Source organism: Macaca thibetana, chromosome 1 (genome assembly GCF_024542745.1).
Source record: "Macaca thibetana thibetana isolate TM-01 chromosome 1, ASM2454274v1, whole genome shotgun sequence".
NCBI lineage: Eukaryota > Metazoa > Chordata > Mammalia > Primates > Cercopithecidae > Macaca > Macaca thibetana.
The window spans coordinates 8,912,914-8,940,700 of record NC_065578.1 but is presented as its reverse complement, the minus strand read 5'-3'; the positions used below and the strand labels follow the sequence as shown (position 1 = coordinate 8,940,700).

The following is a 27,787-nucleotide window of genomic DNA, read 5'->3' as shown; positions in this document are numbered from 1 at the left end:
GGACTGGAAACTGGAAGCCCCAGCATCACATTTTAAAATGTACAATCCAGTGGCATTTAGTACATTCAGCATTGTGCAACTACCACCTCTATCTAGTTCCAAAATGTTTTCGTCATCCCAAAAGAAAACCTCATACCCATTAAACAGGCATTCACTACTCCCTTCTGCCCCCAGCACTTGGCAACCACTAATCGGCTTTCTGTCTCTATGGATTTACTTATTTTGGATATTTCATATAAGTGGGGGAATCATATGATACATGACCTTTTATGTCTGGCTTCTTTCACTTAGCTGAATGTTTCTGAGTTTCATCATGTTTTTGAGGCTCACACATGTTGTACATACCAGTACTTCATTCCTTTTATGGTTCCTTGTTTGGATAGACTGCATTTTGTTTGTCCATTCATCTGTTGATGCAGGTTTTAGGATGGTTTTGCCTGTTGGCTGTTGTGAATAGTGCTGCTGTGATGATTCATTCCTAAGTATTTGAGTACCTGTTTTCTTCTGGATGTATACCTAGGAGTGGAATATCTGGGTCATACAGTTTTTCTTTTCTTTCTTTTTCCCTCCCCCTCCCCCTCCCCCTCCCCTCCCTCCCCCTTCTCCCTCCCCTTCCCCTCCCCTCCCCCCCCCCCCCCTCCCCCTCCCCCTCCCCTCCCCCTCCCCCTCCCCCCTCCCCCCCTCTCCCCTCTCCTCCCTCCCCCTCCCCTCCCCCTCCCCCCTCCCCCTCCCCCTCCCCCCCCCTCCCCCTCCCCTCCCCCTCCCCCTCCCCCCCTCCCCCCCCCTCCCCCCCCCTCCCCCTCCCCCTCCCCCTCCCCCCCCCTCCCCCTCCCCCTCCCCCTCCCCTCCCCCCCCCCTCCCCCCCCTCCCCCTCCCCTTCCCCTCCCCTTCCCCTCCCCTCCCCCCCTCCCCCTCCCCTCCCCTTCCCCTCCCCCTCCCCCCCCCTCCCCCCCCCCCCCCCTCCCCTTCCCCTCCCTTTCCCCTCTTCCTCCCCTTCCCCTCCCCCTTCCCCTCCCCCGCCACCTTTCCCTTCCCCTGTCTTTCTTTCTTGATGGAGTCTCGCTCTGTTGCCCAAGCTGGAGTGCAGTGGCGCCATCTCAGCTCACTGCAAACTCCACCTCCTGGGTTCAAGCACTTCTCCTGCCTTAGCCTCCTGAGTAGCTGGGATTATAGGCATGTACCCCCACACCTGGCTAATTTTTGTATTTTTAGTAAAGATGAGGTTTTACCATGTTGGCCAGGCGGGTCTCGAACTCCTGGTCATAAGTGATCTGCCTGCCTCATACAGTATTCTATTTTTAATTGATTAAGGAACGGCCAATCAGTAGCTGAAATATTTTAACATTCCTGCCAGGAAAGGGAATTTACCTTGTCTTCCCCTCTCTCTCTCCATACCAGCTTCTTTCATTTCCTAGCCAAGCCTCCTCTGTTCCTTCAGCTGTTTTTTGTGTCACTTTGTTTCCAAAATCTCCACCAGCCAGCCTTGCCTTGTCTTGCCTTCTCTTCCGTTTCCTTCCCTTCCCTTTTTTGGGGGGGACACGGTCTTGCTTTGTCACCCAGGCAGGGGTATAGTAGCATAATCATAGCTCACTGCAACCTCCAGCACCTGGGCTCACATGATCCTCCTGCCTGAGCCTCCCAAGTAGGTGGGACTACAGACATGCACCACCATGCCAGGCTAATTTAAAAATATATATATTTTTTAGAGATTGGGGTCTCGTTAATGTTGACCAGGTTGGTCTTGAACTACTGGCTTAAGTGATCATCCCCACCTTGGCCTCTAAAGGGATAGAGTTACAGGCATGAGCCACCATGGCCAGCCTGATTGATTTTCTTTCTCTCCTCTCCTTCTCCCTCCCTCCTCTTCCTCTCTCCCCATTTTCTTTCTTTTTGACAGGGTCTCACTATATTGCCCAGTCAGGACTCAGACTCCTGGATGGGTTCAAGGGTCCTCCTGCCTGAGCCTCCTGAGTCCAGCTTGATTTTTTTCTCTTTGGATGCCTTTCAGATGGGGCCAACGTTTTAACAGAATTCCTGACTCAAGGGCAGCCTTGGAGTAGCGTGGGGCTAGCGTTCCCTTGTCTAAGTGTCTCAGCAGCCTTGTCACACGGAATTTTATTTAACTCCAACCCCGAGTCCCCCTACCACGTGCCAGTGTTTAACCATGCTTCTCATCTTCAAGCTTGATGTTTTGTTCTAGTGAGTCTGCGTTTATCTCTGCTGCATTCCCTCTTGCTGTATTTGACTCTCGACTCTGCTCCGTCAAGCAGTTTTGAATCCTGACTCCACATTCCATCTGTTCATTCTGGCTTCGTGTTATTTTCAAATTCGATGTAATGGTTGAAGAGAGCCAACCAAGTATGACGCCTTTGAAAGGTTACCAGAGGTCGTTGCAGGTTTCTGTGCGTTTCTTATTCAGTGACCTTTTGGGTGGCCATTAAACCTGTTGTAAATTCACCCATCTTTATTTTCATCCAGTTTCCGTTTCACCATCTTGTCCTCAGTCACAAGGAAATTAGAAGATGCCTGGTCAAATGCCTTTTTTTTTTTTTTTTTTTTTTGAGACAGTCTTGCCCTGTCTCCCAGGCCGGAGGGCAGTGGCATGATCTCGACTCGCTGCAACCTCTGCCTCCCAGGTTCAAGCAGTTCTCCTGCTTCAGCCCCGCAAGTAGCTGGTATTACAGGCGCCTGCCACCACACCCAGCTAATTTTTGTGTGTTTAGTAGAGACGGAGTTTCACCATGTTGGCCAGGCTGGTCTCAAACTCCTGACCTCAAGTGATCCGGCTGCTTTGGCCTCCCAAAGTGCTTACAGGCATCAGCCACCACACCTGGCCTAAGATTTTTTTGGGGGGCGGGGCAGGGTGGGACAGGGTCTTGTTCTGTTGCCCAGGCTGGAGTTCAGTAGTGCCATCATCGTTCGCTGCAGCCTCGATCTCCTGGGCTCAAGCAGTTCTCCCGCCTCAGCCTCCCAAGTAGCCAGGACTATAGGCATGCACCACCATGCTTGGCTAATTTTAAATTTTTCTGTAGAGACAGGGTCTCACCATGTTGCCCAGGCTGGTCTCTAACTCCTGGCCTCAAGTGATCCTCCTGCGTTGGCCTCCCCAGAGTGCTGGGATTTCAGGCGTGAGCCACTGCGCCCAGTGACCCCCCACACCCAGTGAACCACCACGCCCAATGAACCCCTGCGCCCAGTGAGCCCCGCACCCAGTGAGCCCCCGCACCCAGTGAGTCCCCGCACCCAGTGAGTCCCCGCGCCCAGTGAGCCCCCGCGCCCAGTGAGCCCCGCAGGCAGTGAGCCCCCGCGCCCAGTGAGCCCCCGCGCCCAGTGAGCCCCGCGCCCAGTGAGCCCCCGCGCCCAGTGAGCCCCCGCGCCCAGCCAGTGTCCTTTATTTCCATAAAATAAGGAAAGTACATTTTTTTCTTTTTCCTTCATGTCTTCCCCAATCTTGGACTGTAGTTCTCTTATCCTTCTATTGGTTCTGCCGTTTTTAATAAAAATAAACATGCTTCTTGAGTGACTCAGTGGCAGAATAAGGTTGAGCGGTTTTGTTTTGTGTTGCTCTAAAAATGTTAATATTTGGCTGGGCGCGGTGGCTCACGCCTATAATCCCAGCACTTTGGGAGGCCGAGGTGGGCAGATCACCTGAGCTCAGGAGTTTGAGACCAGCCTGACCAACATGGAGAAACCCCATCTCTACTAAAAACACAAAAATTAGCCGAGTGTGGTGTCGCATACCTGTAATCCCAGCTACTCAGGAGGCTGAGTCTGGAGAATCTATTGAACCCAGGAGGCGGAGTTTGCTGTGAGCCAAGGTTGGGCCACTGCACTCCAGCCTGGGCAACAAGAACAAAACTCTACGTCAAAAAAAAAAAAAGTTAATATTTGTTTTGTTTTATAAATGATGTAGGAATTCTATGTAAAAGCATTACTCTTCCTATTGTTAGTAATTTAGGAATGTAAATAGTAAAAGAGCAAAAAAAAAAAAAATAGGGGAGCAAAGACAGAATCTTGATTTTTTTTTTTTTTTTTTTTTCTGATTAGCCTTCATGGATTTATTAGGCAATCCTAGTCAGTTGGTGACAGAATTTTGGGTAATAGCTGTTAAGAACTCGGCATTGATAATGAATGCCATCAGGCCTTGAATACTGTGTGGACTGTTTTGAACTATATATGATAAAGTTTTCCATTGTATGTGAAGGTCAGGAGACAAAAAACGTATACAGAACTTGGAAATTACCCCTGTCTGTTATGTTTTGATTCAGGACAGTGCCCTGTCCTATTTTAATTCAAGACAAATGTGATCATGATAAAGACAAAAGAAAAGGCCAGACCTAGCCTGTATTTTCTGATAATGTTGCAAAGTGGGAAATTGAAGGAAATCATGGCATGTCCCTTGTTGTGTAGCTAGATTCCTGCCTGGCTTGGATTGTTAAGAGTTAATTGAAGGCCAGATGTGGTGGCTCACGCCTGTAATCCCAGCACTTTGGGAGGCTGAAGCAGGTAGATCACTTGAGGCCAGGAGTTCGAGACCAGCCTGGCCAACATGGCGAAACCCTGTCTCTACTAAAAATACAAAAACTAGCCGGGCGTGGTGATGCATGCCTGTGATCTTAGCTACTTGGGAGTCTGAGGCATGAGAATCACTTGAGCCTGGGAGGAGGAGGTTGCAGTGAGCTGAGATTGCATCTCTGCATTCCAGCCTGGGCGACAGAGGGAGACTCAATCTCAAAAAAACAACAACAGTTAATTGGTAAGTGAAAGTACCAGCAGGTGGAAATGTTCTGATAGTGATTTGGCAGTGGATTTGTTCCCCTGGTGCTGTGTATTTAATTCTGTGGAAAACTGCGTCAGAGTGTACATACTCTAGACAATTTGCCCGGCTGGCTTATTGATGAAGGTGACTGGACAAGGTATGAACTGAGGAAAGCTCAGGGCTCTGTTCCGAAAACATGTTCCTCCACCAGCCTGCCAAGTGCCTGCATTACTTACCCTGTTTTTATGTTAAATCGCCGAGGTTCTTTACAAAGTGTGAGTGCCTTAAGTCATTACTGATCATTAGCACCCACCTCCAAGTAGTTTCTTGGACTAAGTGGCCAGTGTTAGTGGGGCTGTGAAGAAACGGAAAGTTGGAGCAGGAGGGTTCTGACCGGATGCGAATGAAGTGAGTACTGATGGGGGAAAGTTATCTGTTGGAAACCCTGACCCACCAGGGGAAGCTCTAGGAAGCTAGTAGCAGCATGGACAGAAAGGCAGTGGGTACCACTGAAGATGATATTCCCAACTTTGCATTGTTTTGCCTGTGGGAAATTCCGTACATTACATTTCAGAGGTTTTGAGACAATTTTGCTTCAGGGAGGCTGGTGCTAAAACACAAGCTAGCAGCAGTGGCTGTAACTGGTGCCGCTTGCAAGTAAATCTCTTAGAAGAGCACAGCTGAAGACCCCACCTGAGGCGGGACGTACAGAGGGAAAAAGCGTCTCGGAGTCAAAGTGGAAATTGCCCAGGAAGGCTGATAGCCTCCCTGCTTTGCTTACAAGAAAGCTTTCGAATGGGCTCCATTCATGAACCTTCTATGAGGCCGTTGTTGTCTGCTGGGGAGTGCATCAAAGCGTTCGACAGCAGACCTGTCAGCCCCAGGTCAGACTGATTGTCTCAGATTCGAAGCGGGGGCCCAGCGGGTGCAGCTTAATGGGGTTGTCTAGAAGATCCTGCCTGGCGCCCCATTACGGCCCATGGCTGCGGTGGATGGTTGGGGGCGTGCTGTTTACTCTCTGAGGTTTGATCTCCCCTCGTCTGTTAGGATCCTTGTTTTAGGCTGGGCGCAGTGGCTCGCGCCTGTAATCCCAGCACTTTAGGAGGCTGAGACGGGTGGATCACCTTATGTCAGGAGTTTGAGACCAGCCTGGCCAACATGATGAAACCCTGTCTCTACTAAAAATACAAAAATTAGCTGGGTGTGGTGGCACGTGGCTATAGTCCCAGCTACTAGGGAGACTGAGGCAGGAGAATCGCTTGAACCTGAAAGGTGGAGGTTGCCGTTAGCCGAGATCACATCACTGCACTCCAGCCTGGGCGGACAGAGCAAGACTCCGTCTCAAAAGAAAAAAAAAAAAGGGGGGGGGAATCTGCGTTTTAATCGAGATTTCTCCAGTTTCCCACCTTTGCTTACTCTAGAGAGAAATGTTGGAAAGAGAGAGAGGCTGTCCACCTCTGTCTCTTCCTCTGCCCCCTTCTCACTCCGTTTCACAGAACTTAGCTCTGGAATAGTACTCAACATTCACATGTGGACAGCTGCTTCTGAGGTTACGGAGCTTGAGAAAACCAGCAGAACCCAGGACCCCACCCCTGCGCCCAGCCACCGTGGTCCAAGGCCCTGAAGCTCCCTGGGGATTTTTACCGGCAAACCTGCTCTTGTGTCAGGGACCTATCTTCATGCATCCTCTCTGGGGTATTCTGGGATTCAGGCCAAGTGCATGCTCTGTTTCCAGGGATATGGTAGCCAAGGGCATGGTTCCCAACACCCGTGGCTGGAGTCTGTGTACCTGGTGATTAATACCCTACAGCCCTCCTGTAGGGTGGAATCCCGTGACCCCAGGAGCACTTCCGCCCGGACTCTCCCAAGGTTACAGCCCAATCATGAGGGAGACCCCTTGTTTCCTAAATGTGAAAGAGTGGCCCTTCCTGTGCATCTCGCCTGCAGCTTTGGAACTTCTGGAAGGATTGTGCTGAAGCCTTTACTGCTGGAAATCTCACTGCTGTAGGTGGACATGAGGCTGTCTGCTGGAGAGGCTGCCACGTCACACCTGTGACGTTCAAGAGAGACTGCCAGCCATGGCACGTGAGAGTCGTTTAGGAAGCTCAGGATGGAAGTCAGTGTGGAATGCCGGCATTGCTCTTACACTTGCTGCTTATTTTTTGCGTTCGTGCCTGGCCTTTTTTTTTTTTTTTTCTCCTGAAATGGAGTCTCACTCTGTCACCTAGGCTGGAGTGCAGTGGTGCTATGTTAGCTCACTGCAACCTCCACCTCCCAGGTTCAAATGATTCTCCTGTCCCAGCCTCCTGAGTAGCTGGGATTACAGGCGCCCACCACCATGCCCAGCTAATTTTTGTATTTTTAGTAGAGACATGATTTCTCCATGTTGGCCAGGCTGGTCTGGAACTCCTGACCTCAGGTGATCACCCCGCCTCGGCCTCCCAAAGTGTTGTGATTACAGGCATGAGCCACTGGGCCCGGCTAGAAATCTTAACATTAAACTAAAAAGGATTTGCGGCCGGGCATGGTAGCTCACACCTGTAATCCCAGCACTTTGGGAGGCCAAGGCAGGCAGATCACTTAAGGTCAGGAGTTCAAGACCAGCTTGGCCAACATGCTGAATAGTGGGCTTGGTGGCAGGCACCTGTAATCCCAACTATTCAGGAAGCTGAGGCAGAAGAATTGCTTGAACCCAGGAGGCGGAGGTTGCAGTGAGCTGAGATTGTGCCACTGCACTCCAGCCTGGGTGACACAGCGAGACTCCATCTCAAAAAAAAAAAAAAAAAAAAGAAAGAAAATAGAAGGATTTGGGCCAGGCATGGTGGCTCCTGTAATCCCAGGTCTTTGGGAGGCCAAGGCAGGGGGATTGCTTGAGCCCAGGAGTTCAAGACCAGCCTGGGCAACACAGTGAGACCCCCTTCTCTACAAAAAAATTTTAAAACTAGCTGGACATGGTGGCTGTCCAGCTACTCAGGAGGCTGAGGCAGAAGGATTTCTGGAGTCCAGGAGTTGGAGGCTGCCGCGTGGGCAACAGAGCAAAAAGCCTGTGATCTGAAGAAGTTGTGAATTTTGCTTTAGGAAGTCCTGCCACTGTAACTACAAACCTTCAATTCTTTTGTCTTTCAGCTTTGGGGATGCTATATTTAAGCCAGGTTTAACAGCAGAAACATTAATTTCATCTTTTTTTTTTAATCCTAATTTTTAAAAGCACATTTGTGATCATCACACCCTGATTTTTCAAAAATAGCCTTGTGACTGTTGCTGCCTCTTGCCTTTCATGTAGCTGAATCCGCTGGAAGATCAGCCCCAGTGGTCAGCAAAAGGGATCCCACAGTGCCTGACCTGTGCTCTGAAATATGCGTAATATTCGATGCTGAGTATACAAAGCTGGATATATTCATGCCAGTAGAATTTTCAGAATTTTCAAAAGAAAAGTGAATTGAAATATATTGACGAAAGATTTTAATGGCGATCTCAATAAAACGTTTAAAAAGTCCTCAACAAAATAAAATCAAGGCAAACAATGTATAAAAAGAATTATACACCATGACCATATAGGATCTAGTCCACATACATAAGGCTGTTTCAACATTAGACAGTCAATAATTCACCAATCAACACGCTAAAAAAGTCACATCATACCAATTAATGCCGAAATACCATTTCAGAAGATGCTATTCATTCATTCATGATTAAAACTCTCAAAGTTAGGAATAGAGGGGATTTCTCTCAATTTGATAAATAACATCTACGAAAATCTACTTAATAAACATACTTAAAGGTGAAAAAAGAATTGGCAACATTGTGGAAACCACTCAGCATTACTGTTCAAGGTTGTCAGTGCTTTCATTTTTCTTTCGTAGTGGAATTCGGAGTGAATCAACACAAACTTACCCTACAGAGAGAGAAATGTGTCTTGAGTGAAATTATTTGATACACCAAACAAGCAGATAAACAGGAACCCTGATTAGGTATTTGATGATATTAAGTAATTGTGAATTTTTAGGTAGTATTGCCATTATGGTTAATTTTATTTATTTTGCTTTATTTTTTTAGATAGGGTCTTGCTCTGTTGCCCAGGCCGGAGTGCAGTGGTGCAGTTATGACTCAATGCAGCCTCTACCAGCCAGGCTCAAGTGATTCTCCCACCTCAGCCTCCCAAGTAGCTGGGACTACAGGCATGCATCACCACGCCTGGCTAAGCCTCCCGGTAGCTGGGACTTTTGTTTTTTGTATTTTTTTTTTTTTTTTACTGATCCGCCCGTCTCGCCTCCCAAAGTGCTGGGATTACAGGCTTGAGCCACCGCGCCCGGATAGAGATGGATTTCCCCATGTTGCCTTAGCTGGTTTTAAACTCTTGGACTCAATCAATCCACCTTCCTTAGCCTCCCAAAGTGCTGGGATTACAGGTGTGAGCCACCTCTCCCAGCTTATTTTATTTTTTACCTTTAAGCTCTATTGGACTTGTTATGATTAGTTTTAAAAAGAGTTATCTTTTAGAGATGTATGATGCGGTATTGAGAGGGGAAGTTATATGATGTCTGACGTTTGCTTCAAAATAAATGAAATCGGTGTTGGGAGTGGGAGTGAAATCAAACAAGATTTGCTCTACATGGATCTTTTTTTATTTATTTTATTGAGACAGAGTCTCGCTGTGTCGCCCAGGCTGGAGTGCAGTGGCTCACCGCAAGCTCCATCTCCCGGGTTCACATCATTCTCCTGCCTCAGCCTCCTGAGTAGCTGGGACTACAGGTGCCCGCCACCACGCCTGGCTAATTTTTTTTTTTTTTTTGTATTTTTAGTAAACACGGGGTTGCACCGTGTAAGCCAGGAGGGTCTCGATATCCTGACCTCGTGAGGAGATCTGATCTGCCTGCCTCGGCCTCCCAAAGTGCTGGGATTACAGGCGTGAGCCACCACACGCAACCTAGAATGGTCATATTCTTTATTTTTATTTTTTTGAGACAGGATCTCACTCTGTCATGCAGGCTGGAGTGCAGTGGCACCATTTTGGCGTTATGCAGCCTCGACCTCCCAGGCTCAGGTCATCCTCCCACCTCAGCCACCCAAGTGGGACTACAGGTGTGGCACCACCATGCCTGGCTAATTTTCCTATTTTTTGTAGAGACGGGGTCTCACCATGTTGGCCAGGCTGATCTTGAACTCCTGAGCTCAAGCGATCCACCTGCCTCAGCCTCCTAAAGTGCTGGGATTACAGGTTTGAGCCACCGCGCCGGACCCTTAGTCAAATAGTCGAATTCATAATGACAGAAAACAGAATTTAATGGGTGCAAGATGAAAGAAGTTCTAGAGACGGATAGTGGTGGTGATGGTTGGACAACAGTGTGAATGTACTTAATGCTGTGGGCCTGTACACTTAAAAATGATTAAGATGGTAAATTTTTGTACTGTGTATTTCCCACATTAGAAAAACTTGTTTGGAATTTGGAGGAAAAATTAGAAGGCCCACTTTAAGCTTTCAAAAGTTGGAATTATAGGAAGTGTGAATTACTTTGCAGATTCTGTTTCAAATTAATATTTTAATCTACCATGATACAAGCTCTGAGAGGGCAGGGGCTGTCTTACCATTATTTTCTTGGTACCTAGAAGACTACCTGGGCCTCAAGAAAGACGGATGGATGGATGGAAGAAGGGGGAAACAGAAGCCCCTGCCCCTGGGTTCTCCTGTCCTGTCATTCCTCCTTAGCTCTCAGTTCTAGCTGGGGACAGCCCTATCTCCATGTGCAGGAGATACCTAGACTCTAAACTGCAGTCTCAGCCCAGCCCCTTCCCCTTCTAATCTCACTCCTGCAGCCACCTCTTCACCCCCTGACTTGGTTCTCAGGGCTCTCCTGGCATCACACCCTGAGGCTTATGTGCAGGGGTCTGATCCCCTTGCTTCCTTTATAGCGTTCAGGGTGGGATGTGCACCACGGAGAAGGAAAGGGGGTTCCTCCTCGATCTGCCCCTGCTCATTCCCTGGTCTTGTCTCATGAAACCCCCATGCATGCCTTGCGCTCCCCAACACAAGGAGCTCCGTGTAGCTCTCAGGCCCTGTGAGCTGGTTAGTGGTGAGCCCACGCCCAGCCATAGACCCCCTGGTGGCAGACAGGCAGGTATCCCAGCCTGTGAGCAAGAGAGTGGATCCAGATGTGCAGAGCTTGCAAACTGCTCTCACCTTTTTTCTTTCTTTTTTTTTTGAGACAGAGTCTGGATGGATTGATTCTACTCCCAGCTGGAGTGGAGTGCAGTGGTGCAATCTCGGCTCACTGCAGCCTCCGCCTCCCGGGTTCAAGCAATTCTCCTGCCTCAGCCCCCCGAGTAGCTGGGATTATAGGCATGCGTCACCACACCTGGCTAATTTTTAGTATTTTCAGTAGAAATGGGGTTTCACCATGTTGGCCAGGCTGGTCTTGAACTCTTGACTTCAGGTGATCCACCTGCCTCGGCCTCCCAAAGTGCTGGAATTACAGTCGTGAGCCACCATGCCTGGCCTCACCTTTCATAGGATAACTACATTGCATGTAACAGTATGTGGTGGTATGATGCTTGTGAAAAGTGAATAAATGCGGGGAAAGTTTCACTGTACTATTAAAAAGATAATTATTCTGTTAGCTTAAGAATTTATTTGACACTTAATGTGTGTGTTTTTTGTTTGTTTGTTTTGAAGAAGGGTCTCGCTCTGTCACCCAGTCTGGAGTGCAGTGGTGTGATCTCAGCTCACTGCAGCCTCCACCTCCCAGGCTCAAGCGATTCTCATGCCTCAGCCTCCCAAGTAGCTGGGAGGTCCCAAGTAGCTCCCAAGTGCACCACCATGCCCGGCTAATTTTTTTCCTATTTTTCGTAGAGACAGGGTTTTATCATTTTGCCCAGGCTGGTCTCGAACTCCTAAACTCAAGCGATCCACCCACCTCAGCCTCCCAAATTGCTGGGATGACAGGCGTGACCTACCGTGCCTGGCCTTAATGTGTTTTTATTTTAAAAATTAACTTCAAGCTGGGTGGGGTGTCCCATGCCTGTAAGACAGAGTGAGACCCTGACTTGGAAAAAAAAAAAATTCACATCAGTGTGATGCACAGTTTATTAAAGTGACTCTTTTTAAAGTGCACAAGTGATGTTCATGTGGACGTCGTTGGTTTTCCTTAACGAGGTGGATATGAGTCAGTGGTTCTCAAGGGAGGAGGGAGGAGGATTGCCCCCAGGGGATCTTGGGGAATGTCTGGAGACACTTCTGGTTGGCACATCTTTGCGGGAGGCTGCGGGCATCCAGTGGTTTTGAGGCTGGGCTGCTGCTGAACATCCCGCAATGCACGGGACAGCCCCACAGCTAAACGTCGTCTGGCCCAGAAGGTCTGTCGTGCTGTGGAGAAACCCTGATCTCTAAGTAATGTCTAAGCTATGTATTTGGTATTTCAATCAACACTTTAGTTTAGATTCAGTTTATTTGGGATTCTGATGAAGAAACCCTTAAACCTGTGCATACAGAATCTGTCTAGAGATTCTTTGGAAGTGTTCAGTCTTTGGGAAAAAAAATAAGAGTAATTTAAAAATCTGTTTTACAGCTGGGTGCAGTAGGGCACGCCTGTAATCCCAGCACGTTGGGAGACTGAGGCAGGTGGATCACGTGAGGCCAGGAGTCCGAGACCAGACTGGCCAATATGGTGAAACCCTGTCTCCACTAAAAATACAAAATTCAGCCAGGCATGATGGATCACCTGAGGTCAGGAGTTCAAGACCAGCCTGGCCAACATGGTGCAAACCCCTCTCTACTAAAAATGACAAAAATTAGCCAGGAGTGGTGGCACACACTGTAGTTTTATTGCACTTCAGCCTGGGTGACAGAGCAAGACCCTCAAAAAAAAAAAAAAAAAAAAAAAGGAATTTATGACTAGGAACTGTGCTTAAGAGACCCAGAGAGAATGCCTTTCTATATTTTTATTTTAAAACTGTGAATATTTTACCTGTTCCAAATGCTATTTCGAGGAAAAAAAGAATCAGCTGGAGATTTTAAACATAGAGTTTAAGACACTTTTCTAGGCAGGCCATCTTTGACAAGGGTCTACTAGTTCGCCTTTGGAATAGCAGGATTTTAAAATCAAAGCCTGAGAACTTGGAGTGTGCAAGGGCACCTGTCGCCACCTGCTGGCAGTGTTCCTTAATTGCAGGTTCTTATGATAGACCAAGGTTTAACAGTTGAATCTGCAAATAAAACATGTAACATCTTCTAGGATTTGTAGGTGAGATACCAACAGTCTCTTGAAATATTTAACTTGTTATTTAAGGGCAGACGTGATCAACCTATGTGTCATGATAAGAGGCACACATCACACTCTTGTTTGAAACAGTGGATTTCTTTTTTCCTTGGAGATATTCTTGCTCTCCCTGGGGCTGGACTGCAGTGGTGAGATCACTGGTTAGAGTGAGATCACAGCAGCCTCTAACTCCTGGGCTGAAACATTCCTCCTGTCTCAGCCTCCCGAGTAGCTGGGACTACAGCATGTGCCACCATGCCAGCTAATTTTTTTTTTTTTCCCCAAGATGGAGTCTCGCTTTGTCACCCAGGCTGGAGTGCAGTGACGCAATCTCTGCTCACTGCAAGCTCCGCCCCCCAGGTTCAAGAGATTCCCCTGCCTCAACCTTCCGAGTAGCTGGGGTTACAGGCACATGCCACCACGCCGGTTAATGTTTTTTTTTTTTTTTTTTTTGAGATGGAGTTTTGCTCCTGTCGCCCAGGCTGGAGTGCAATGGTGCAATCTTGGCTCACTGTAACCTCCGCCTCCCTAGTTCAAGCAATTCTCCTGCCTCAGCCTCCCGAGTATCTGGTATTATAGGCACCTGCCACCGTGCCCAGCTAATTTTTTTGTTTTTTTTGAGATGAAGTTTCACTCTTGTTGCCCAGGCTGGAGTGCAATAGTGTGGTCTCGGCTCACTACAACCTCTGCCTCCCAGGTTCAAGCAATTCTCCAGTCTCAGCCTCCCAAGTAGCTGGGATTACAGGCGCCCACCTCCACGCCTGGCTAATTTTTGTGTTTTTAGTAGAGACAGGGTTTTACCACATTTTCCAGGCTGGTCTCGAACTCCTGACCTCAGGCCATCTACCCACCTCGGCCTCCCAAAGTGCTGGTATTACAGGCAGGAGACACTGCGTGGCCAATTTTTATATTTTTTTAGTGGAGACGGGGTTTCACCATGGCTGGTCTCGAACTCCTGACTTCAGGTGATCCGCCCGCCTCAGCCTCCCAAAGTGCGGGATTACAGGTGCGAGACACTGTGCCTGGCCTAATTTTTTGTATTTTTAGTAGAAACAGAGTTTCACCACATTGGTCAGGCTGGTCTCGAACTCCTGACCTCAGGTGATCCCCCCACCTCGGCCTCCGAAGTGTTGGGATTACAGGCGTGAGCCACTGCACCCAGCCTAATTTTTTAAAACATTTTTTTCTAGAGACGGGATCACACCTTGTCATCCAGGCTGCTCTCAAACCTCTAGACTCAAGCAGTCCTCCTACCTGGGCCTCCCAGTGTGTTGGGATTATGGGTGTGAGCCACTGCGCCTGACCGGAAACCGTGGATTTCTAGTTACAAAGGCTACTTTACTTACAATCAGGTTATGTTCTGATAAACCCATTGTAAAGTCTAAAACTCCTAAGTTGAACCACTGTAAGCGAAGAACCATCCACATAAGTGAATAAACTGGAAAGGAACCGTTCGTGTACTGGGTTGATTGATATCAGGGCCACCCTGGGACCTGTGGTTGGCGCGTGGGCTCTGCAGCCAACCTGCTGGAATCCCTGTTACTTGTGAGACTTAGGCATGGGTCCAGCCTCTCTCTCTCTTTTTTTTTTTTTTGAGATGGAGTCTCGCTCTGTCACCCAGGCTAGAGTGCAATGGCGTAATCTCGACTCACTGCAGCCTCTGCCTCCCGGGTTCCAGCGATTCTTCTGCGTCAGCCTCCTGGGTAGCTGGGATTATAGGCATGTGCCACCATGCCTGGCTAATTTTTGTATTTTCAATAGAGGTGGGATTTCACCATGTTGGCCAGGTTGGTCTTAAACTCCTGACCTCAGGTGATCTGCTCGCCTTGGCCTCCCAAAGTGCTAGGATTACAGGTGTGAGCCACCGCGCCCGGCCCGGGCCCAGCCTCTCTTTAGCCCACAGAGTTGAGATGTGCTGGGGCAGCATAGCTTATATTCATGTTAATCCTAAAGTTGATTATTATATTTTTTTCATCTTGACTTAAAAATGGAATAATTTTGGCCGGGCGCGGTGGCTCAAGCCTGTAATCTCAGCACTTTGGGAGGCCGAGACAGGCGAATCACGAGGTCAGGAGATCGAGACCATCCTGGCTAACACGGTGAAACCCCGTCTCTACTAAAAAATACAAAAAACTAGCTGGGCGAGGTGGCGGGCACCTGTAGTCCCAGCTACTCGGGAGGCTGAGGCAGGAGAATGGCGTAAACCCGGGAGGCGGAGCTTGCAGTGAGCTGAGATCTGGCCACTGCACTCCAGCCTGGACGACAGAGTCAGACTGTGTCTCAAAAAAAAAAAAAAATTCGAATAATTTCTAATGACTAGACTCTGCCATAACCCTAAAAAACGAGTCATATCCTAAAATGATAGGTGTGTGCCCAGCTACAACCTGCACTTACAGAAGGTTTGATTGCCAGCTTTGCTTTTGCATTATTTTAAATTAATACTATGCCATTGAAAGTTTAGTTTTTCTTTTGAAACACATCACCTATCTAATAATTTATTAAATAACCATTCAAGATTTATTAGGCAAGCACTCAAATTACCTTTTTTTGTTTTTTTTTTTTGAGACAGAGTCTCGCTCTGTTGCCCAGGCTGCAGTGCAGTGGAGTGATCTTGGCTCACTGCCACCTTCTCATCCCAGGTTCAAGCAATTCTCTGGTCTCTGCCTTCTGAGTAGCTGAGATTACAGGCGCCCGCCACTATGCCCAGCTAATTTTTTGTATTTTTAGTAGAGACGAGGTTTCACCATGTTGTCCAGGCTGGTCTCAAACTCCTGACCTTGTGATTCGCCTGCCTCAGCCTTCCAAAGTGCTGGGATTACAGGCGTGAGCCACCGCACCCAGCTTCAAATTACTTTTTTTTTTTTGAGACGGAGTCTCGCTCTGTCGCCCAGGCTGGAGTGCAGTGGCCGGATCTCAGCTCACTGCAAGCTCCGCCTCCCGGGTTCACACCATTCTCCTGCCTCAGCCTCCCGAGTAGCTGGGACTACAGGCGTCCGCCACATCGCCCGGCTAGTTTTTTGTATTTTTTAGTAGAGATGGGGTTTCACCGTGTTAGCCAGGATGGTCTCGATCTCCTGACCTCGTGATCCACCCGTCTCAGCCTCCCAAAGTGCTGGGATTACAGGCTTGAGCCACCGCGCCCGGCTCAAATTACTTTTAAGTAATAAAAGTAAACAGGAATTTGGCATGTTTGCTATGTTTCATTTTATACATTTTTTTAGGCCACCATTTATAGGAAAACATTCTCATTAGACATAAATGATTTGAATTACAAATAATACTAACCTAAGCATTGTCATTACTTTTAAAATCTAAGTTTCTAGAAGTTTAATTTTTTACTCAATACAAAAATGACCCTGGTTCACACTATTAACTGCCCAACAAATTGTTTAAAAACTAAATGTTCTTTGTTAAAGATCAGATTACAAGAAATGTTTTCCATGCTCGTATTTTAAAAAACAAGATTCCAACATACATAATGAATCTAAATCTAAATTCACAAATAGTGACTGAAATTCTGTCAGCTTTCAGCCCGATACAATATAAATCCATGGTTTTAATGCATAAACAATTCAAAATTAAAAGTTTATAGTGGAAATGTCAACAAGTCATAACTACTATCAACAAGTCATAACTACTACACGTCACTACTGATGGGTTCCACTATACTTCAGGCACAGCAGATGTGCGCATCTGATAGCTTAGAAAATTAAAGCTCATCATCAATAAGGAATACATAATCCTCGTTATCAATAAGGAATACATAAATATGAGCATGGTAATGTCAAAGCATTAGAGCCGTTAAAAAAAGTGAATAAGCCGGGCGCGGTGACTCACACCTGTAATCCCAGCACTTTGAGAGGCTGGGGTGGGAGGATCGGCTGAGGTTGGGAGTTCAAGACCAGCCTGACCAACATGGAGAAACCCCATCTCTACTAAAAATACAAAATTATCTGGGCGTGGTGGCGCACGCCTGTAATCCCAGCTACCTGGGAGACTGAGGCAGGAGACTCGCTTGAACCTGGGAGGCGGAGATTGCTGTGAGCCCAGATCAAGCCACTGCACTCCAGCCTGGGCAACAGGAGCGAAACTCCGTCTCAAAAAAAAAAAGAAAAAAAATTAAGATGTGATGTAAACACATCTGATAGTTCTTTCTGTAAGCCACTTTCCACTGATTTATAACACTATGGTTTTATAGTTCTTTTTTTTTATTTGAGACGGAGTCTCGCTCTGTCGTCCAGGCTGGAGTGCAGTGGCCGGATCTCAGCTCACTGCAAGCTCCGCCTCCCGGGTTTTCACCATTCTCCTGCCTCAGCCTCCCGAGTAGCTGGGACTACAGGCGCCCGCCACATCGCCTGGCTAGTTTTTTGTATTTTTTTTTTTAGTAGAGATGGGGTTTCACCATGTTAGCCAGGATGGTCTTAATCTTCTGACCTTGTGATCCGCCTGTCTCGGCCTCCCAAAGTGCTGGGATTACAGGCTTGAGCCACCGCGCCCGGCCGGTTTTATAGTTCTTTTAAAAAGGAAAATTTTTCTACACTGCTGCATTCAGTATCATTGTACATTCTTGACTACAGTGCAGTCTTCAAATCATCTTGCAGAGCTGGACATATCTTGTCAGAATTTCCCCAGAAAGTCAGCTTGTCATATTTTCAGCAGCCTTTAGTGCTTCAGTAGCCTTGCGAAGCTCCTTAATAACCGATGATAAAGCTTCCGGGTTAATTTCTTGTTCATAAAGCCGTACACAAATAGGAGTTTCCATATCTAAGCCAGCATTCTAAATTCTTGAAATCTCAAGCAGAACGTGTGATTAGTACACGTTGAACACTCCTAATCCCCAAATCTGAAATGTGAAATGCTCCAAAATCCGAAGCTTTTTAAGCACTGACATGACACCACAGTGGAAAATTCCACACCTCCTGTGATGGATCAAAGTCAAAATGCAGGTGCACAACACACAGTTTATTCAGCATCCGGTCCATGGTCTCCCGCACTGCATTCAGATTCGCTGCCGCGGCTACTCACCATGGCTGAGGCCGAGGGAGGCGGGAGAAGCAGTTTAGTTTGTTGTTTAAAACCTCCTAGAATGTGATGAAATGAATCAGGTATAGACTTTTCGACATAGGTAATGTTCCTAGGCTTGCGGCCAGTAGTCTCTTGTCTTTGCCATTTTTTTGTGATGACAGAAACATCGGTCACTTGTTTCTATAGATGTTTTATAATGCAAATTGAATGTGATGAAATATTAAAAATATCACTCATTAAATATTTAAAAGTTCAGTCTTTGGAACTGGCCAGATCTCATTCTACTGCCAGCTTAAGAGCAATTTAGAAAATTTGAATTATAAAACTGGAATACTGGGAACATGGTGACACAGTTATTTTTCCACTGAACCCTTAGCCATTTCAGCTGCAGGCCTTTCCATTCCGGCAGCAGCAACACATTTTACGTTACTACTCATTAGGGGTTTTCTGTCATGTGCTCTGCCTGGTATTTTTACATCCCCGTTGGGTTAAATAAAGACATAAATTCATTTAGTTTAAGTCTCAAGAGTTTTATGGACTCAAATATTAGAGTAATCTTTAGTATTTATAGTGCTTGTAATTTTATTAATAAAACCTTAAAGTATGAAGCCAAATTGGAATCAAATATTGTTATTAATGGCAAATTGAACTTGCAATTTTTGCTTTAAAATGGAAGATTGGAGGCTGGGTGCTGTGGCTCATGCCTGTAATCCCAGCACTTTGGGAGGCCAAGGCAGGCAGATTACCTGAGGTCGGGAGTTCAAGACCAGCCTGGCCAACATGGTGAAACCCTGTCTCTACTTAAAACACAAAAAAATTAGCCAAGCGTGGTGATGCACATCTGTAATTCCAGCTACTCAGGAGGCTGAGGCAGGAGAATCTCTTGAACCTGGGAGGCAGAGGTTGCAGTGAGCCAAGATTGCACCATTCATTGCACTTCAGCCTGGACAACACAGTGAGACTCCATCTCAAAAAAATAAATAAATAAAATAAAATGAAAGATTGGTAACAAACAATGGAGGTTTTTTTTTGGAGTCCTTTCTTTAAATGGCCTGTCTTACATCTGTAACTCCAAGCTTCTTCCAGCCTACATCGTAGCGTGGTTTGTTTTAAGATACCTGAACTGGGTGTTGTGGCTCACACCTATAATCCCAGCACTTTGGGAGGCCATAGTGGAAGAATTGCTTGAGCTCAGGAGTTTGACACCAGCCTGGGCAACAGAGCGAGACTTCATCTCAACTAAAAAAGAAAATTTGTTTTTTGAGACGGAGTTTTGCTCTTGTCGCCCAGGCTGGAGTGCAGTGGCGTGATCTTGGCTCACTGCAACCTCCAGCTCCCGGGTTCAAGCGATTCTCCTGCCTCAGCTTCCCAAGTAGCTGGGATTACAGGTACCCGCCACCATGCCTGGCTAACTTTTGTATTTTTTTTAGGAGAGACGGGGTTTCACCATGTTGGCCAGGCTGGTCTCAAACTCCTGACCTCAGGTGATCCACCCACCTTGGCTTCCCAGAGTGCTGGGATTACAGACGTGAGCCACCTGCACCTGGCCCCTTATTCTCTTCTTAGCCAATCTCTTGTCTCAGAGCAGCCTATGAATTGGGGGGAGAAGACGGATTTCAAAGACAATTTTATTTTTGGTCTTTATGGTCTGGGTTTGATTTCATGTTAAGTCCCCCTGTAATCTAACCTTCCGTAGCTTAACCTTTTCCAGACTGATGTCTTTGACCTGTTGGTTTCATGCGTTGCCTCTAGATTTCTAGCTCTCTTGCTCAGAACATCCACCTGGGGAAACAAACAAAAATTAAGAAACACCTTTGTAGTATCTTTTGAATTCCCAGCTCCAAAGCTATCTTCTCCATGATGGAATTCATAAACCAGGGCAACTGATCTGATTTGTACATTCAAGGTTTCTTATATATTCACTCATTTCCCAAATAGGTCCTGCGCGTGTGCTGAGCATAGTTCCAGGTATTGGGAATTAGCAGAGAATGAAAAGGCCACTTCCTTATTGTGTGTGTGTGTGTGTGTGTGTGTGTGTGTGTGTGTGTGTGTAGAAATAACACCTCCACCTTTTGATACTTGGTGGGTGCCAGACACTCTTCTGAGCATTTTACCTGTGATTGCATGTTTAGTCACACAATGACCTATGCGATGGGGACTGTTATTGTCCTCGTTTTATAGATGAGGAAGCGAAGGCCCTGAGGTCGCAGGCCCTTGGGAGCCCAGGCGGGGCCCACCCAGGCCGTTGGGCCCCGGGCTCCAGTGCCTTCCCCTGCCGTCTTTTCCCCGGGTGTTGGAACAGAGGGACAGAGTGAGGGTGGTGACAGCAGCAGGAAGGACCTTTTGAACAGAGAGCCCGAGTGAGATAATGAGTCCCTGAAACCCTGGCAGGATGCGAAAGGGCAGAACTGTAACAATATTAAGACGTTATTTGCCATTTTTCTCACCCTCTTAGGCTGTACTGTGGCATTTTCTAGAGACTGTATGCAGGGGAACAGGGCAGCATGCTGAGTGCAGGGGGTGCGGGGGTAGAGACGAGAACCCAGGTGTCTTCTGTGAAAGCAGACAACAAAGATTTGCGGAAACGGAAAACTGTTGCCGCTCCTCTTAGTAAGCTTTGTTTTCAGAAAGTTCTTTTCATAAAAATATTATTTATGTGAATGTATTAGATAATGTGTTTGGTTTTTAAATGAGTTAATAAGTGTTAAAGTTGTCTTTTTGTTGTTGTTGTTGTTTGAGACATAGTCCCGCTCTGTTGCCCAGGCTGGAGTGCAGTGGTGAGATCTCAGCTCACTGCAGCCTTCTCCTCCCGGGTTCAAGTGATTCTCCTGCCTCAGCCTCCTGAGTAGCTGGGACTACAGGCATGTGCCACTACGCCCAGCTAATTTTTGTATTTTTAGTAAAGACAGGAGGGTTTCACCATATTGGTCAGGCTGGCCTTGAACTCCTGACTTCAAGTGATCTGCCTGCCTCGGCCTCCCAGAGTGGTAGGATTACAGGCGTGAGCCACCTCGCCCAGGCTTTTCTTTTCTTTCTTTTTTTTTTTTTTTTTTTTGTGAGACAGAGTCTTGCTCTGTCATCCAGGCTGGAGTGCAGTGGTGCGATCTTGGCTCACTGTAACCTCCACCTGCTGGGTTCAAGCAATTCTCCTGCCTCAGCCTCCTGAGTAGCTGGGTCTACAGGTGCGTGTCACCACACCCGGCTAATTTTTGTATTTTTAGTAAAGACAGGAGGGTTTCACCATGTTGGCCAGGCTGGTCTCAAACTCATGACCTCAAGTGATCTGACCCACCTCCCAACGCACTGGGAGTTACAGGCATGAGACACTACCCCCGGGCTGGTTTGAATTTTCAGTGTAGTAAATGCTGATGGATGGATGGATGGATGGATGGATAATCAACTGACTGACCAATCCATTTAAACAAAAGCTGTTTGGGGCCCTCAGTAACTTTTTGGTGTACAGGGATCTGAGACCCCAAAGTTGAAGACCCATTGTTGTAGAAGCTTCACTCTGGTTGCCGAGTAAGAACTGGGATAAGGACAGGGAGGCTGGTTACTTGGCTTTTGTGATCTTTCAGGTGAGCAGGAAGGAGGATAAGAAGTGGCTGTGTCTGAGTGTATTCGTATGTATGTGGATTTTTTAAAAAAATGTAAACTACAACAAACTTTTCCCGTCTCTACCATTTTGAAGCGTGCAGTTCAGTGGTGTCAAGTACATTCCCATCATTGTGCAGCCAGTCTCCAAACTCCTTTCATCTCACAAAACTGAAAGTTTATACCCATTAAACGACGACTCCCCAGGGTCTGAATTTATTTAGAAAGTGAAGCCAGAAGGATTTGCTCTTGGCTTGGACGTGGTGTGTACAAATGTCTGGTAAATGTTTCATTAATTAGAGAGGAGGCAGCGGCTTGGCGCGGTGGCTCATGCCTGAAATCCCAGCACTTTGGGAGGCCGAGGCAGGCAGATCACGAGGTCAGGAGTTGGTAGACCAGCCTGGCCAACATGGTGAAACCCCGTCTCTACTAAAAATACAAAAACTGAAGCGTGGTGGTGCGCGCCTGTAATCCCAGCTACTCGGGAGGCTGAGGCAGGAGAATTGCTTGAACCTGAGAGGCGGAGGTTGTAGTGAGCCGAGATCGCGCCATTGAATTCCAGCCTGGGTGACAGAGCAAGGCTCCATCTCAAAAAAAAAAAAAAAAAGGCCGGGCGCGGTGGCTCACGCCTGTAATCCCAGCACTTTGGGAGGCCGAGGCGGGCGGATCACAAGGTCAGGAGATCGAGACCACAGTGAAACCCCGTCTCTACTAAAAATACAAAAAATTAGCCGGGCGCGGTTGTGGGCGCCTGTAGTCCCAGCTACTCGGGAGGCTGAGGCAGGAGAATGGCGTGAACCCGGGAGGCGGAGCTTGCAGTGAGCCGAGATCGCGCCACTGCACTCCAGCCTGGGCGACAGAGCGAGACTCCGTCTCAAAAAAAAAAAAAAAAAAAAAAAAAAGAGAGGAGGCAGCTTTGTTCTGGTCTGTCTTCCTTCTAGATGCAAGCCTTCACACGCCTACTCTGAGTCTTACACGTAAGCATGAGCCCGCTCCCCGTGTACCACTCTGGGGAAGGTGCAGGTACAGCAGAGGTAGCATCACATCCTGGAATACTGCACAAAGATCCTTCTGAATTGACTCACACTTACAGAACATGAGTGGTTCAATCAGTAGGCCCCGTCTACTTGGAAACAAAGTTTTCAAACCATTTCTTTCCATGTTTTCAGATCAGCTTAATCGAGGAGTCCCCTGGTTCATTCATACTCTGAGGTTATAATGGAAGCTGTTAACCCTCTTTTTTTTTTTCTTTTTTTTTTTTTTTTGGGACGGAGTCTCGCTCTGTCACCCAGGCTGGAGTGCAGTGGTGTGATCTCAGCTCACTGCAAGCTCCGCCTCCTGGGTTCATGCCATTCTCCTGCCTCAGCCTCCCGAGTTGCTGGGACTACAGGCGCCCACCACCACGCCCAGCTAAATTTTTGTATTTTTAGTAGAGACAGGGTTTCACTGTGTTAGCCAGGATGGTCTCCATCTCCTGACCTTGTGATCCGCCCGCCTCGGCCTCCCAAAGTGCTGGGATTACAGGCGTGAGCCACCGAGCCCGGCCGGAAGCTGTTAACCCTCTTAAGATGAACAAGGAAAATGGAAAGATTTGAGGTGTGGGACAGCGCCCTCAGTGTGCGTGTGGTGGTACTGCGGGCTCAGGGAGGGATTCATGGCCACCAAGAGGATGTCTGACATTGACTCCCAGGAGCCAAGCCCCAGGCTAAGCAAAGTGGACTGGGGCTAAAGTCTTCTCAGGGGAGTGAGGTCTGCAGCGGCCAAAAAAGCAAAAGTAGCAGTTCTGGTAGAGTATCAGTCAAGAAGGAACAAGATAGCACTTCTCCAGTGATCTGGGCCATCACCGTGAGGAGGGTGGGGGTGTGTTAAGAGATCAGTTTGTCAGAGGCATTTGAACCAGGGTGACTCCATCTTGGATAGGCGCTGGGTGAAATAAGGCTGAGATCTATTGGGCTGCATTCCTAGGAGGTTAAGGCATTCTAAGTCACAGGATGATATAGGAGGTCAGCACAAGACACAGGTCACAAAGACCTTGCGTATAAAACAGGTTGCCATAAAGAAGCTGGCCGAAACCCACCAAAACCAAGATAGGGACGAAAGTGACTTCTGGTGGTCCTCACTGCTCATTATATGCTAATTATAATACATTAGCATGCTAAGAGACCCACCAGCACCATGACGGTTTACAAATGCCATGGCAACGTCAGGAAGTTACTCTATGTGGTCTAAAAGAGGGAGGAGCCCTCAGTTTTGGGAATTTCCCACATCTTTCCAGGAAAACTCATGAATAATCCACCCTTTGTTTAGCATATAATCAAGAAATAACCATAAAAATAGCCGACCAGCAGCCCTCAGGGCTGCTCTGCCTGTGGAGTGGCCATTCTTTCTTCCTTTACTTTCTTAATATAGTTGCCTTCACTTTATGGACTTGGCCCGAATTCTTACTGTGTGAAGTCCAGTAACACCATCTTGGGGGCTGGATTGGGACACTTTTCCGGTAATAAGTTAATGTGCTTAAGGTCACGCAGCTCTTAATAGAGGGAGACTGGAATTGGACCCCAAGCCTAACTCTAAAGTGGATTATTCTCTTTTTTTTTTTTTTTTTTTTTTTTTGAGGCAGAGTCTCGCTCTGTCACACAGTCTGGAGTGCAGTGGCGCTATCTTGGCTCACTTGCAACCTCCACCTCAGGTTCAGGCGATTTTGCCTCAGCCTCCCAAGTAGCTGGGATTACAGGTGTGCGCCACCACGCCTGGCTAATTTTTGTATTTTTAGTAAAGACAGGGTTTCAACATGTTGGCCAGGCTGGTCACAAACTCCTGACCTCAGGTGATCCACCCTCGTCAGCCTCCCAAAGTGCTGGGATTATAGGCGTGAGCCACCACGCCCAGATGGATTATTCTTAAATACTCTTGTTTTCAGTCAAGTGGTGGGTTTTTCTGAAATTCTGCATTTAGTTTTATTTTAATACTTTATTGCATTTTGCATCTTTGCTTTACATTATTGTTAGTAATACGAATTTAAAATTAATATTGGGCAGCTGGGCGCAGTGGCTTAATTAGCGAGTGAGCTGAGATCGTACCACTATGTTCCAGCCTGGGCGACAGAGAAAAAAGAAAAAAATAGGCCGGGCGCGATGGCTCAAGCCTGTAATCCCAGCACTTTGGGAGGCCGAGATGGGCGGGTCATGAGGTCAACAGATCAACACCCTCCTGGCTAACACGGTGAAACCCCGTCTCTACTAAAAAAATACAAAAAACTAGCCGGGCGAGGTGGCGGGCGCCTGTAGTCCCAGCTACTCGGGAGGCTAAGTCAGGAGAATGGCGAAAACCCGGGAGGCGGAGCTTGCAGTAAGCTGAGATCCGGCCACTGCGCTCCAGCCTGGGCGACAGAGCGAGACTCTGTCTCAAAAAAAAAAAAAGAAAAAAGAAAAAAATAATAATACTGGGGCCAGGTGCCATGGCTCATGCCTGTAATCCCAACACTTTGGGAGGCCAAGGCAGGCAGATCACTTGAGCCCAGGAGTTTAAGACTAGCCTGGGCAACATGGTGAAACCCTGTCTGTACAGAGAGTTTAAAAAAAAAGTAGCCAAGTGTGGTGGTGCACACACATAGTCCCAGCTGCCTGGGAGGCTGAGGGGGAAGGATCACCTGAGCCTGGGAGGTTGAGGCTGCAGTGAGCCATGATTACACCACTGTGCTCCAGCCTGGGTGACAGAGCACGACTCTGTCTCAAAAAATCATAAAGAAATGAAAATACCATTCTCTGTAACTTTTCAGTGATAGACTGAAAACAGAGATAGTCTTCCTGTAGCCATCAGTCTTTTTTTTTTCTTGATTTCTAGAGCAATTTATTTCTTATTTCTAGTTGCTTCATGGATTCAGATAATTTCTACATTACTTATTCTGGAATTTAGAATTTCATCTCATTTGGGTCTTGATACCAAATTTTGCGACGGAACTGTGAGCACTGCCTTCAAGCCTAATGAGAGTTTTATTATTTTATAGCAAGTGTAAGTCTTCAGAAGTAGTGGAGTTGAAAATACTATTTCTCACCTCGTCTATTTTCTTCTTTTGTTTTAAACGCAGTTAACAAGCACAAGCCCTGGCTGGAGCCCACCTACCATGGCATAGTCACAGAGAACGACAACGCGGTGCTCCTCGACCCCCCACTGATCGCTCTGGACAAAGATGCGCCTCTGCGGTTTGCAGGTAGGAACGGGGCTTTCACTGACTCTTGAGGAATCTGGCCTGCAGGAAGCGTTCCGCACATCCCATTTGGATAGTGCTCAGCGTTTCTGAAAATGTCTCCATAGCTGAGGGTTATTTGTAGCTCCTTTGTACCATGTTTTTTTTTTTCCCTTTTAATAGTTGGGGTAGTTGACAAAAAGACCTGTTCTTATAGTTGAAAAGCAAACTGTTTAATTTCATTGCATCATTTTTTCCTTTGTCTTAATGTAGCCAGATAACACCTAGACCGGTGCATCCCTGGCTCTAGTGTGCGCACGGAGTACCTGAGGAATGTAGAGACAGCGGGTCTGGGAGGACCTGAGATTCTGCCTTTCTTACCTGCTCGTAGGTGCTGCTGGTGCTGCTGGTCCTCGAGTGGTGTGGAGCCAGAGAATCACAGCGCCAGGGGTTCCTTGCATTACCTAGATTTCCATGACCTGAGAAGACTTATTTGAAGGAGTTGAGCAGTCTTTATAGAGGAATGCTTTTGGCATAGATTTTACCTTCAGTGAATTTTTAACTTGAATTACTTCGTAAGATTGTAGCCTCCGTCTTTATAGAGACAAACCTGTAGCATTGCTTTGGAGATTTTCATACTGTAATAACATTTAATAGCGTTTTCCAAGTCAGAGCTGTTCTGGCTTCACATTAGGTCCTTAACTGATAAGAGAATGGACTGTGTCACCTTTTTTCTGCCTCAGAGTTGGAATTGATGTTGTAAAGTTAATGTTTAAGAGTTGTTTTCGGCCGGGCGCGGTGGCTCAAACCTGTAATCCCAGCACTTTGGGAGGCCGAGACGGGTGGATCACGAGGTCAGGAGATCGAGACCATCCTGGCTAACCCGGTGAAACCTCGTCTCTACTAAAAATACAAAAAACTGGTCGGGCGAGGTGGCGGGAGCCTGTAGTCCCAGCTACTCGGGAGGCTGAGGCAGGAGAATGGCGGGAACCCGGGAGGCAGAGCTTGCAGTGAGCTGAGATCCGGCCACTGCACTCCAGCCTGGGTGACAGAGTGAGACTCTGTCTCAAAAAAAAAAAAAAAAAAAAAGAAGAGTTGTTTTCGCATATTTTTCCGGATCAAATCTTCTCCTGCATGGCTGGGCACAGTGACTCATGCCCGTAATCTCAGCACTTTGGGAGGCTGAGGCAGGGGGATTGCTTGAGTCTAGCAGGTGGAGGCTGCAGTGAGCTGTGATTGTGCCACTGTGCTCCAGCCTGGGCAACAGAGCAAGACCCCATCTCAGAAAACAAAACAAACAAAAACTTCTCATATTAAAGAGTGTTCCAGGCCGGGCGCGGTGGCTCAAGCCTGTAATCCCAGCACTTTGGGAGGCCGAGACGGGCGGATCACGAGGTCAGGAGATCGAGACCATCCTGGCTAACACGGTGAAACCCCGTCTCTACTAAAAAATACAAAAAACTAGCCGGGCGAGGTGGCGGGCGCCTGTAGTCCCAGCTACTCGGGAGGCTGAGGCAGGAGAATGGTCTAAACCTGGGAGGCGGAGCTTGCAGTGAGCTGAGATCCGGCCACTGCACCCCAGCCTGGGCGACAGAGCAAGACTCTGTCTCAAAAAAAAAAAAAAGAGTGTTCTGGCCGGGCACAGTGGCTTATACCTGTAATCCCAGCACTCTGGGAGGCCGAGGTGGGCAGATCACCAGGTCAGGAGATTGAGACCATCCTGGCTAACACAGTGAAAACCTGTCTCTACTAAAAATATATATAAAAAAATATTAGCCAGGTATGGTGGTGGGTGCCTGTAGTCCCACCTACTCAGGAGGCTGAGGCAGGAGAATGGCGTGAACCTGGGAGGTGGAGGTTGCAGTGAGCCGAGATTGTGCCACTGCACTCCAGCCTGGGCGACAGAGCAAGACTCCGTTTCAAAAAAAAAAAAAAAAAGACTATTCTGTTTGCCTAGGGACAAATAAGAAA

General features: G+C 47.5%; 1 protein-coding gene across 3 annotated transcripts in view; it reads left to right on the top strand.

Moving 5' to 3' along the window:
- CLSTN1 (calsyntenin 1) overlaps positions 1-27,787 on the top strand; it is a 100,449-nt gene that overhangs the window by 27,969 nt on the left and 44,693 nt on the right. For all 3 annotated transcript variants that reach the window (XM_050788105.1, XM_050788115.1, XM_050788094.1), the window contains exon 2: positions 25,718-25,840. In XM_050788105.1, the coding sequence (XP_050644062.1) occupies positions 25,718-25,840 (123 nt within the window). The remainder of the gene's footprint in view (positions 1-25,717; positions 25,841-27,787) is intronic.